This window comes from Hyalella azteca, unplaced genomic scaffold (assembly GCF_000764305.2).
Source record: "Hyalella azteca isolate HAZT.00-mixed unplaced genomic scaffold, Hazt_2.0.2 contig5355, whole genome shotgun sequence".
NCBI classification, from domain to species: domain Eukaryota; kingdom Metazoa; phylum Arthropoda; class Malacostraca; order Amphipoda; family Hyalellidae; genus Hyalella; species Hyalella azteca.
Window position 1 is genome coordinate 31,380 of NW_025935549.1, and position 12,979 is coordinate 44,358.

The following is a 12,979-nucleotide window of genomic DNA, read 5'->3' on the forward strand; positions in this document are numbered from 1 at the left end:
GGGTGGGGGGGGGGTAAATTTTATCCCTCTTTTAGATGCATGATACAGTGTACAGCTTAAGTAGTAATGAAGTAGTATCACACATTAGATACAGTGTACAGCTTAAGTAGTAATTAAGTAGTATCACACATTTTATACAGTGTACAGCAGTATTTTTATCCTACAGTAGATACTGTATCGAGGCTTGTCCTGTGAGTCCCCAGTTTTAAAAATGTCTTTTTTCTGCATAAAATAAAAGAAATTAATTTTGATGTGGTTTTATTTCAATTTAATTGATTATTTTGCTTGTACATCAACTTCATCAATGATTGAATGATCTGATCAAGGAGATCCTGGACTTTTCCTTTGAATAAATGGCAAGTTTTCATAGCAATTTGTTTGCTTTTCAAGTTTTTTTAGTTTTTTCAAGTTTTTGTTTATTTTTTAAGTTTTTTAAGTTTTTAAGTTAAGTTAACCTCGGGACCAGACTACAATTTTGTTATCTGTTCATACGATATATGTCTTCGATTCTGTGTTCAATTATGCCCGTATTTCCTGTATTGTCATTAATGTTCAATAATAAATTGAAGAGTTTAATTTAAATTTAAATTTTGAATTAATTTAACTTAAATTACAAATTATTATTAAATTATTTTTTTAATAATTTAATGTAGTTTTCTGGACACAGTTGATAGTTGACACAGTTGACACTGTCGACACAGTTGACTAGGAAGTCCCGAACTCATCATAAAGTCACAGTTGACACAGTTGACACAGTTACCACAGATGCCACAGTTGACACAGTTGACAGTTGACACAGTTACCACAGATGCCACAGTTGACACAGTTGACAGTTGACACAGTTACCACAGATGCCACAGTTGACAGTTGACACAGTTACCACAGATGCCACAGTTGACAGTTGACACAGTTACCACAGATGCCACAGTTGACACAGTTGACACAGTTGCCACAGTTGACACAGTTGACACAGTTGACACAGCTGACAGCTGACAGTTGATACAGTTGACACAGCTGACAGCTGACACAGTTGACACAGCTGACAGCTGACAGTTGACACAGTTGACACAGTTGACACAGTTGACACAGTTGACACAGTTGACACAGTTGACTAGGAAGTCCCGAACTCATCATAAAGTCACAGTTGACACAGCTGACACAGTTGACACAGTTGACAGTTGACAGTTGACACAGTTGACAGCTGACACAGTTGGACACAGCTGACAGCTGACACAGCTGACAGCTGACACAGCTGACAGCTGACACAGCTGACAGCTGACAGCTGACACAGATGACACAGTTGACTCACGAGGCACGGCAGAGCAGAAGGCTGTGCACTCGTTGAAAGTCTTGAACCTGTTCATGTTGCCAGCACAGCCGCTGTACCGGAACAGGCGGCAGGCACCACCGGTACTGCCACCTGCCGGGTCGTAGTGCCATCTGTTGTAGCTGCCATCGCACGGACCAGCGTCAGGTGGCAGCTGACAGATGGCTGCGGGTGTGAGAAAGCTGGTTACACCCCTAACAAAATTTGGGTACCGCCCAGGCTTCTGCGCAGGAGTCGCTACATTCGGCTTACAGTTACTCTGGGTCTGCTGGGCCACCCGATCAGCTTCTGATCAGAATCTAATTTCCGACTTTATGATCGCCTGAGAGTATGATAAGTGTGTCCTGAGAGTATGACAAGTGTGTCCTGAGAGTATGATAAGTGTGTCCTGAGAGTATGACAAGTGTGTCCTGAGAGTATGACAAGTGTGTCCTGAGAGTATGTCAAGTGTGTCCTGAGAGTATGACAAGTGTGTCCTGAGAGTATGACAAGTGTGTCCTGAGAGTATGACAAGTGTGTCCTGAGAGTATGACAAGTGTGTACTGAGAGTATGACAAGTGTGTCCTCAGAGTATGACAAGAGTTGACCCTGCCGAGTCATGCCGAACATGCAAACTTCCCATTAGCGGCTGATTTGTGCGCTCCCCGAGTCCTGGCGGCTCCTGTTGTAGAGTCGATCTTGCATCCCAAACTTTAATAGGGACGGAAACTTAGGGGCATCACAAACTTCGTTGTTGATCCGTAGATGGCTTGTGTAGTCAGGCCCATAGATGGTTAAGCTTCAGATGACTTTTGTACAGACGGTTAGACAGGGTGGTTGAGGTTCAGACGGTTAGACAGGTGGCTAAGGTACAGATAAATTAGGCTATTAATGAGATAACAGTGATCTAGGTTTCCATCTGGGCATCGTTGCCAGCTGGGAAGGCTCTCTCACCTTGGTTGGCCACCTGGGTATCGTTGCCAGCTGGGAAGGGCACGTCTCTGTACACGCAGACGGTGGAGCACTCTTGCTCCGTGGAGAACCTGTTGCCGTTGCCACCACAGCCCGAGTACACGAACTGCTTGCAGCTGCGGTCCCTGTTGACATAACTCGTTGACATAACGTAGGTGTTGACATAATGGGTTGACATAACGTCTTTGCATAACGTGTTGGCACAATTTATGAACCGATGTACCGCCATACGCAGCACAGTAAGTGGGAGACTTACTGCGTTTAATGCTGACAAGTGTAAAGTACTTCACCTCGGCAAGAACAATGATCAGCAAGCTTACAGCATCAGAAGACACGGTTGCAACGAGAGGGTTATGATTGAGAAGTCTTGCGTGGAAAAAGATCTTGGAGTTTAGGTCGACAAGGAGATAAATTTTTCTAGGCATACTGAAATGCAAGTTAATAAATTCAATAAACGGCTTCGGCTGATCAGACGCTCCTACGAGTAACTGGGGGTCGTGGGGGATTTACTGGAGGTCGTGGTGTTGACTTACTGGGGATCGTGGTACCATTTGCGAAGGAAGTCCACGCATCGGCCCTCGCTGACGGGCTGGTGGCAGACATCTGGGGGGAGAGGGGGGGAGGTGAGAAGGGGAAAGAAAAAGGGTGTGTTGGGTAAGAAGTGAGGCAAGGGGGTAATAGGTCAGGTATACGCCCCCTCACCCCAAGTAGCCTGGGGTGAGACTGGGGAACCATGCACAATCTCCCCCTCCTTTCGTGGCAACGTGTCAGTACTCTGGAAGTCTCACTCTCTAAGTTGGGAACCAGTCCGGTTATCATCTTCCAAGTGAACCCTATGATATACCTTTCTCTTCTCCTCACCAGTGAGTAAAGTCCCTGGTGTTTTAGCCTCTCCCAGTAGTTCAAGTTCAGCTCCCTCATGCCGCTGATCCTGTACGTGAAGGTCCGCTGCACTGCCTCTAATTTCCGCACGGCATCTGCCTTGAGCGGCGACCAAAACTAGCAGCAGTACTCAAGATTTTGGAGCACGACGGCTCTGAAGAGTGTAATAACTGGCGCTGCATCTCTCATTAGAAATGTCTGACAGATTCATCACATCCGTAGTCTGCATCGCGCTGTTGCGGGAGATCTCAACATACACCGGCTATCCCGACGGGATAGTGGAATAAATCGACGCCAAAAACTAATAGAAGGCCAGAAAACTGAAGTTAAAATCTACGTTATAAAATTTTATTAATCCACGACCATATTAATCCATTACTAATCCACGACCTTAAGGACTTATAAATACAGAGAGTTAGGATGCCCTATGCTAGGTAAACACCGACGGCCTTAATAAATACCTTACGATAAGTAAACACAAACGGTTAAGACTATCATACGCCAAACGTAGCACTGACGGCTTACAATATTCCACCATTGAGTAAACGCAGACTAGTTACAATATTCCATCATTAGGTAAACACAGACGATTTACAATATTTTACATTACGTAAACACAAACAGTTTCTTCCGAAATTCCATAAGGCATAAAACGGGTGGACACGATGCTGGAGGCTAAAAGAATGAGACAGCAGATTTGGTACACTCCCCTAGTAACCAGCGGAACCCTGGATGACAAGAGACTGGCGAGCTGCGCAGCTACAGCGCGACTATTTCCTCGATGCCGGTATTGAACGAGGCTTCGGTACTATTCAACACGCCGAGATCTCGAACAAGTTGCTTCTCCTCACTTTCTGTGACGTCCGATGCCAAGTAGCGATGTGGTATCCCGATTTCTGTGCCCACTCCGTATCTCAATACTTTGAACTTGGTGCCGCTGAACTGCATGCTGTTCAAGGGGGCCCAATCGTAGATTGACGATCGGTCATCTTGTAACCTCTCGCAGTCTAGGTCAGCTGAGATCTTCATCAGCACTCTTGCATCGTCCGCAAATGACGCTATAGGTGCGTGGGTAAGCTCCGAGTCGATATCGGTAATGTGGATGAGGAAAAGGATTGGTCCAAGCACTGAGCCCTGTAGATCTCCGCTTTTTACCCTCGCTTCGCCCGATTTCGAGTTTCCAATTGCGACAGCTTGTACTCTATCTGTAAGGAAGTTGTGGATCCACCTCAACATTCTTCCTCCTACCCCAACAGCCTCAGCTTTCTAAAGAGCACCCCATGGTCAACTTTGTCAAAAGCTTTAGCAAAGTCTAGGTATACCACGTCCACGCCAGCTCCCTCCTCCAGCTGGGCCACAAGACGGTTATGGTCCTCCAGTAACTGCGACAAACAGGAACGATTACGCCGGAACCCATGTTGTCCGTTATTATAGAGGTCAGCCTCTTCCATATACCGGACAAGCCTCCTGCCACTACCTTCTCAAAAACCTTGATCACATGTGAGGTCAAAGTCACAGGTCTGTAATTTTGGGGTCTGCCCCTCTGACCTCCTTTGTGGATTGGTGTTATCGGTCCCACTTTGAGACCTTCAGGATAATTCCCTCCGTTATCGAGGCTTTCCAGAGCAATTTGAGCGGAGCCTTCGGTGCTCCAACACACTTTTTTCTTAGGTGCGACTCCGTTAGTGCAATCATAAAGATCCCACCCTCGTCGGCCATCTCACGCAGCACGCCAATCTTGTGACGCGCTCTCAGTGGGAAGAGCCCCTCGATGTTAGCCAGCAAAATGCCAGACTCTTCCTTTATTGGTGCGCTTACCTGCGTCTCCACCACTCTGCCAGGCGCCTCGGGCCCAGCAGCTCCTGCATCTGGAGTTGAATTATTTCCAGCTGCTGCATCTGGTTGATGTTTTTAGTTCCTCATTTCTAAAAAAAAGCACCGTAGGTAATCTCTGGCCCCCCGCGTGCGTCCCTGTCCCATACGCTTGGGCCACTCCCTGGAGTAGCTAGGTCATCCCTCCTTCTCCAAGAACTACCCTCCTCACCGCTCCTTCTACCAGTGTTTCCCGCAACCCTATCACCGCCTTGTCTTCCCTGTGATGGTGGGGACTGTGAGGGTGAGGGAGTGGGCTGGCGTCCAGCAGGAGCCCTTCGTTGTGGGGGTGAACCATTGTTGCCTCCTCTTCTGTCGGTTTCCTCCGTTCGCTTCTGCAATTTTATGTGAAGAAACCTGCAGTTTTCATTCGCGTACCCCCACGTACCCTCACGCACCCTCATCTACCCCCACGTACCCTGGCCACGCAGTCTGCCGCACTGGCGCTCGCAGGCCTCCACGGAGGAGAAGCGGTTAGCGTTGCCCTCACAGCCGCCGTAGCTGAAGCCCACACAGCGACCCTGTGTTAATACAAAATATACAGACCATACAGCGGCTTTGTAATACAGAATATACAGATTCCCTGTGTTGATTCAGAATATACAGCGGCCCTGTGTTGATACCGAACATACAGCGACCTTGTGTTAACACAGAATATACAGCGGCCCTGTGTTAACACGGAAAATACACCTCATACAGCGGCCCTGTGTTAATACAGAATATACAGATCATACAGCGGCACGTTGTGGGAAAAATACAAGCAATAGGGGACTCCCTCACGCAGCCTCACCTGATGGGGGTCGTAGTACCAGTGGGGGATGGCGGCCCTGCAGCTTCCCCCGTCCACGGGGAGGAAGCAGATGGCTGGTTTGTCCTCCTCGAAGTCTGGGGAAAATAAGAGGGTGATTATTGGGAGTCATGCACTTTCCCCACATCCAAGGGGAATAATAAGGGTGGAGGGAGAATAATGTCATCATCCCCCCTCCAAGAGGACGGGCGAGGAGGGGTGGCCCAAACTCCCCCGACCTCGGGAGGCAGGGAAGGGGTGACCGAAAATCCCCCGCATTCGGGTGGCATGAGGAGGGGTGACCGGGTGGCATGAGGAGGGGTGACCCAAACATCCCCCGCTGGAGGAAGAAGAGGGGGATGACCCCTCTCATCCCCAATCAAAGCAAAATATGGGAAATACATCATTTCATGCTTTCCCCTCGTTAGGGAGAGGGGAGGAGCGTGGTTCACCCACCAGGTGCGTCCAGGTTGGCGGGGGCGGCGGTGGTGGGGGGAGCGGCGGAGCAGCGCTGCAGGCACAGACTCAGCGTGTCGAACCTGCGGGGGGCATGGAGGCGTTACAAAGGGGCTGATGGATGAGGTACTAAGAGGGAGTAAGTGCAAAGAACCTAACGTAACCTAACCTAAACTAACTGAATCAAACCTAACCTAACCTGACTGAACCTAACCAATCCTACCCTAACGTTACCTAAGCCAACCTAACCTAGACTAATCGAACCTAACTTAGCCAAAGGTAACTTAACCTGACCTAACCTAACTTATCATTTAAATAAATTCACTTCTGGTAGCATATATATAAACGAGAACGCCCCGGCTTCTGCCCAAGAGTTATTCCGGGTCTCTTTGGCCACCCGATCGAAATCTGGTGGTCAGAATTTACTTTCCGACTTTATGGCCGCCTGAGAGAATGACATGTATGTCCTGAAAGTATGACAAGTGTGTCCTGAGAGTGTGACAAGTGTGTCCTGAGAGTATGGCAAGTGTGTCCTGAGAGTATGACAAGTATGTCCTGAGAGTATGACAAGTGTGTCCTAAGAATATGAAAAGTATATCTCGAGAGTATGACAAGTGTGTCCTAGCAATATGACAAGTGTGTCCTAGCAGTATGACAAGTGTGTCCTGAGAGCATGACAATGTTTGACCTGTCCGAATCACGCCGAGCTTTCAAGCTGCCCATAGGCTTCTCTGCAAGCCCGGTCGAAAAGGACTTTAGCGGCTCATTTACGTGCTCCCAGAGTCATGGGCAGCACTTGTTGCGAGTTAGGCTCGCATCCAAAAAATTGTTTTGGCAGTGACTCACGTTTATTTCAAAGCCGGCGAGCACAGCTTAATTGAGACCTCTTTCGCCACACCCTCAAGTAATTTCTCGCTGGCCCACCGCCCATTCTCTGATCTGCCCTTTTTCGGGCCTCTTCACCCGCCGTTATGCCATCCTTATGAAAAGCAATCCTTTCACTTTCCCGCCCTTCCTTACTAACCCTTTTTCTTAACCTTCCCGTCTTAAGCCTCATCATTCTACAATCCTTCTTTATCACTTTATCTTTGGTCCTCCACTCGAAATCCCCCTTCCTTTCTACAGCCTCCTCTACCAGTCCCCCACCTGTTCTTGTTGCCCAGGCAGCCGCTGTAGTGGAAGCTGCTGCAGGTGCCAGTGCTGGCGTCGTAGTAGTACATGGGGAATACCCCCGAGCAGGGGCCCACCTCCACCGGCAGCTGGCATACGTCTGATGGAACAGGTGGTCAGTGGGTCAGGTGGTGGGTAGGTCAGGGGATGTGTGGGTAGGTCAGGGGATGGGTGTGTCAAGCTATTGATGGTTCAGAAGGAATGTGTTTCCGGTGATGAGGCTGAACGCGTGTCTGATCTCACTTGCTATGGTCAACATTAGAAAATTTCACCCGCTCACACTGAGTTACCCATTCACCTTCCACAAAACTCCCCAAGGCACCTCTCACTCACCATCCTTCTCCGCAAAATATCTCCCAACCACCCCATCAAAATTTGGAGCCCGCCTAGGCTTCTACAAAGAGTCGCTACACTCGGCATAAAGTTATGCTATTCTAAGCATGCTATGCCACCCGATCGAAATTAGTTTCTAGTCAGAATCTCCTTTCCTAGTCCCTAAGAGTTTGGGGAGGGTTGACTGAACCGTGCCATACCGAGATTGCAAGCTGAGGCTGTTCTGCAATCCCTGAGCTGAAGCGGTTATAGAGTGGCTAATTTGCGTGCTCAGCGAGTCTTTGGCGACACCAATTCCTCGTCGTCACCGCCGAGTCTTAGGCGTCAGCTAGGCTCTCCGAGTCCTAGGAGTCACACGTTAGAATTGTGTTAAAACACACAAACCCCCACTCACCCTGGCTCTCTCCACAGACGTGATCGCACTCGGCGCTGCTCCTGAAGGCGTTGCCGTTGCCGCCGCAACCCGAGTAGAGGAACTGGCGACAGACGCCGGTGCGGCGGTCGTAGAAATAGCGCGGCAGGTAGTCGTCGCAGTCACCGCGCTCCTCTGGCAGCTGGCACACCTCTGGCAACCATTGCATGACCATTATTACGGCAGCTGGTACACCTCCGGCAACTATTACAAGGCAATATTCACGGCAGCTGGCACAACTCTGGCAACCATTACACCATGCATGAATGACAGCATTTCTATCATTGTCCTAATAATACGAAAGGTTTGTATTAGAAGTACGACAAGCGTGTTCTGAGAGCATCACAAGGTTTGGCCTTGCCGGAACACGCCGAGCTTGCAAATTGCCCAGAGCCTCTACTTCAAGCCCGGTCGAAGCGGACATTAGCGTGCTCCATGGGTCCTAGCGGCACCTTGTACGGAATCGGGCCCTGGTCCAAATTTTGCTCAGGAAGAGCCGATAAGGACACCTGTCACCCGAGTACTCATAACGTAAGCTCCACATTCCCTCTCTTAACCACGCAGGGGGTTGGAGAAACCTAGTTGTCCTCCTACCCCTAACTCACCCACTCTGGGGACGAGGAGGATTCTGTTGTTCTCCTACCCCCAACTCACCCACGCTTGTGGCGAGGGAGACCTTGTTGTCCTCCTACCCTCTACTCACCCATGCAGGGGGTTGGAGAGACCTAGTTGTCCTCCTACCCCTAACTCACCCACTTTGGGACGAGGGGGATTATGTTGTTCTCCTACCCCCAACTCACCCACGCTTGTGGCGAGGGAGACCTTGTTGTCCTCCTACCCTAACCTCACACGCGCTGGCGGCGAGGGAGACCCTGTTGTCTTCCTATCCCCTACTTACCCACGCTGGCGGCATCGAGGGAGACCCTGTTGTCTTCCCATCCCCTACTCACCCACGCTGGGGGCGAGAGGGACCCTGTTATCCTCTCGGTCGCACTCTTCGGTGCAGGTCTCGTAAGTGAGGAAGTTGTTGCTGTTGCCCCCACAGCCAGTGTACACGAATGACCGACACTCACGGGCGAAGAAGTCGTAGTACCTGAGGAGGATTAAGGTGTGGCTTGAGAGTGTGATGTTTTGGTTAGCAGTGAACTAAAAGGGGTGTATGAAGAGGGAAATTGGGCAATACAGTTTTTATATCAGAGGGGGCAAGGGTGAGCTGGATAGGGTAAACGAAATCTTGGCAAAAACGGGAGGATGATGAGAGGCTTGCCAAGAACAAGAGGATGGCAGAGATAGACCACTGATTATCCACCAGCTGCAGACTCACCATCTGTTCTCGTAGTCGCTGCAGGCCCCCTCTTCCTTGGGCAGCGCACACTTATTCTCCACAGAATCTGAGTGGGAAAGAGAGAAAGTTCCCCTTAATGAGGGAAGACTCAGCTCCACTTTAATTTGAACCTACTCCTAATGTCCTTCGAAAAATATATTAAACATGTTAGGAGTTCACCGACTTTATTGTTAAGTTACAGAGGTTATTTTTCACCGTGAGGTAGCATCAACATTGACGAAGTGCGAGCAATATTGGCAGGAAAGACATTCGGTGTTCAGGTACGTAATATAATATATGTAACTATGTGCCGGGACACTTCGTGATCAATGGTACCAGACGGTTCCATGTCAATAGAAGGTCAATGTGACGCCTCATGTTCCCTTCGGTGTATTAAGCGGCAACTGGTGTTCTACTCACCGTGGGACAGGTGGCCCCCTCTCCGTATAATACAAGGGAACAGATGGTCCACTCACTGTATGATACGGGGGACATGTAGCCTCCTCAATGTATGATACCGGGAGCATTTGATCTACTCACCGTAATATGCGGGATGACTGGAGGCCCCACACCTTATGATACGGGCGCATTAGGTCCACTCACTGTATGATACGTGGTGCATTTGGTTAACTCACCGTATGACACGGGAGGGCAGGTGGTTTCACACTCCATGCGGGCCTCGAAGCGGTTGGCGTTGCCTTCACAGCCCGTGTAGTAGAATGGCATGCAGCGGTTCTCGGTGGTATCGAAGTACCATCTGGGGATGGTGTCCTCGCAGGAACCTGACTTCTTCGGTAGGGTGCAGATATCCTTGGACCGTCCTCTGATGCACCTCTGCATGCACTCGTTTTCTGAGAGGAAGTTGTTGTTGTTGCCCTTGCATCCCCCGAATGTGAACTGCACGCACTCATCTTTCGTTTGGTCAAAGTACCAGCGGCTGAAGTTGCCACGACATGGTCCTGGTTGTACCTCCATCAAGCACACGTCCATTTTTTCCGGCAAGATGCAAGTCGTTTCGCATTCTTGTGCCGTTGCAAACCGGTTCTTGTTGCCAAGACATCCACCATAGTAAAAAGGCTCGCATGTTTTCGATACGCTGTCGTGGTACCATGACAGCTCTGATGCCGAACATGGGCCTTCCACTTTCGGAAGGTGACAAACATCTATGCCTTCGGGCTCCACACAAGCCGCATTACACAATTCTAAGGAATCGAATCGGTTGAGGTTGCCTTCACAGCCTCCGTACCAGAACCGTGTACAACCTCCGTACTGCAGGTCGAAATACCATTTCACCGTGAATGTTCGGCAGGGCCCACGGTCCTTCTCGTGGCCACACACTTCTCCTGGTATGATGGGGCTGGTCTCTTCGCACCCCTGGAAGAGTTCTCCTTGAGATGGGGTCTCACCGTCAGGACAACATCCGAAAGATGATGCCTCACATCCACATCCTTCCATTTCGGGACCTTTTGCTGGGGTTCGGCCGTCCAAGCAGCAGCCGAACTCCGAGTTTGAGCACCCACACCCCTCAAGTCTTGGCCCAGAGGCTCTAGTTTCTCCATCAAGACAGCAACCGAATTCAAAAGTATTGCAGGCACACCCAAGGTAGTCAACCCCAAGAGCAGGAGTGTGTTGGTCGGGGCAACACCCAAATTCAGTATACTGGCAGCCGCAGCCAGCGTTGTTTTGGCCTCTGGCTGTTGTCTTGTTATCGGGACAACAACCAAAATCGGTGAACTCACAACCACAGCCCTCAAACTTAGGACCCCTGGCCTCAGTGACATAGTTGGGGCAACACCCGAATGGAGAAACCAAGCAACAGCCTTCCATATCTGCGCCATGAGCGGCGGTATAGTTGTCAAGGCAACAGCCAAACTTGGTGTAGGAGCAGTCTGGGAGTAAGTCAACCTCACCCGGAGTGGTCGACTCCACTGCTTCCATCTTCTCTTCTTCTTTTTCTTCTTCCTCTTCTGGACATCCCTCTTTCTTCGGGCCCTGAGCGGCCATCCTTCTATTTCGGCAGCATCCAAATTCAGTGATTTTGCAACACCCAAGGCCGTTACGTCCGTCAGCAGCCGTTTCGTTGTCAGGACAACAACCGTATTTGGACGACGCACAAAGTGGAGGACACTCCTCACCTTCAGTAGATTCCTTTTCCGTCTTGCCATCGGGACAGCACCCGAAGAGGGAGGACTCGCACACAACTTTAGGATCTTGACACTCCTCGCCGTCAGCGGTCTTCTTAGGCGTTATTTCATCGGGACAGCATCCATAGAGCGAGTCCTTGCACGACTTCAACATGGCACATCCCTCCCAAAAAGGTCCCGCTGCTTCCGTAAGGCCATCCTGACAACAACCGAACTCACTCTTGAAACAATCAGACTTAGGGCGAGGCTTACACATCGGTGAACCAATGCGAGTACGTTTTTTCAAAGGTTCGAACTTTGGCGAAGAGACTAACTTTGGAACGTCTTTTTCTAGAGATACCGCATCTTCATCAACATCAATCTCTTCCAATAACATTGTCGTCGACATGGGCATTTCTTTGTCGTCTTCATCGTCACCTGAGCCTTCAGTTATGTCGTTTTCAACAGGTACGTCGTGCGCTACCGTGGTGAACTCTGAATCGCCCAAACCAGAAGATTCTAAATCATCGTCCACCGTAGAGTCTTCTCCAGAGCTCATTTCATCTCCGGACGATAATTCAGCTCCAGAACCAGATTCATCTCCGGAACCTGATTCTTCTCCAGAACCAGATTCATCTCCAGAGGCAAATTCATCCGAGGAACCCTTTTCATCTTCCACACCAGAAGCTTCTTTGTCGCCGGAACCAGAACCAGATTCTTCGTCATCTCTTGAAACGGCCTCATCTCCTGAACCTGATCCCGATTCTTCGTCAGGAACCGATACCATTTCATCTCCAGAAGCAGGCTCTTCAGTGGATCCCGACCCTTCTTCTTGCGGTGACGCTGTCGTTTTCTCTAACTCATCGATGATATTATCGTAAAAAGCGTTTTCGTACTCCCGAGCTTTCTTAGGATCTTTTGTCGTCATTTCATGAACACTTGATGGCACCATCTCTTCGCCGGACCCGGACACTTCATCCCCAGAACCGGATAATTCATCACCAGAACCAGAAACTTCATCACCTGACCCGGACATTTCTTCACCAGACCCCGACATTTCTTCGCCAGAACCGGACATTTCTACACCAGAACCGGATATTTCTTCGCCTGACCCAGACATTTCTTCGCCAGACCCGGACATTTCTTCGCCAGACCCAGACATTTCTTCGCCAGACCCGGACATTTCTTCACCAGACCCGGACATTTCTTCACCAGACCCGGACATTTCTTCACCAGACCCAGATTCCTCTTCCATGTCTGGTGCAGACCCAGACTCGGGCTCCTCCTCATCATCTTCTTCCTGTGGAACACAAGATGTGAGGAGAATTATTATAAAGCAAAC

The 12,979-nt window shown here is 49.7% G+C and overlaps 1 protein-coding gene across 1 annotated transcript in view; it reads right to left on the reverse strand.

Moving 5' to 3' along the window:
* LOC108680551 (papilin) overlaps positions 1–12,979 on the reverse strand; it is a 48,881-nt gene that overhangs the window by 5,961 nt on the left and 29,941 nt on the right. Inside the window, exons 14-24 of the mRNA XM_047880383.1 lie at positions 10,150–12,937; positions 9,515–9,581; positions 9,141–9,283; positions 8,173–8,343; positions 7,422–7,545; positions 6,276–6,358; positions 5,823–5,917; positions 5,451–5,553; positions 2,812–2,881; positions 2,261–2,403; positions 1,310–1,492 (exon numbers count right to left, since the gene is read on the reverse strand). Coding sequence (XP_047736339.1) covers positions 1,310–1,492; positions 2,261–2,403; positions 2,812–2,881; positions 5,451–5,553; positions 5,823–5,917; positions 6,276–6,358; positions 7,422–7,545; positions 8,173–8,343; positions 9,141–9,283; positions 9,515–9,581; positions 10,150–12,937 — 3,970 coding nt within the window. The remainder of the gene's footprint in view (positions 1–1,309; positions 1,493–2,260; positions 2,404–2,811; positions 2,882–5,450; positions 5,554–5,822; positions 5,918–6,275; positions 6,359–7,421; positions 7,546–8,172; positions 8,344–9,140; positions 9,284–9,514; positions 9,582–10,149; positions 12,938–12,979) is intronic.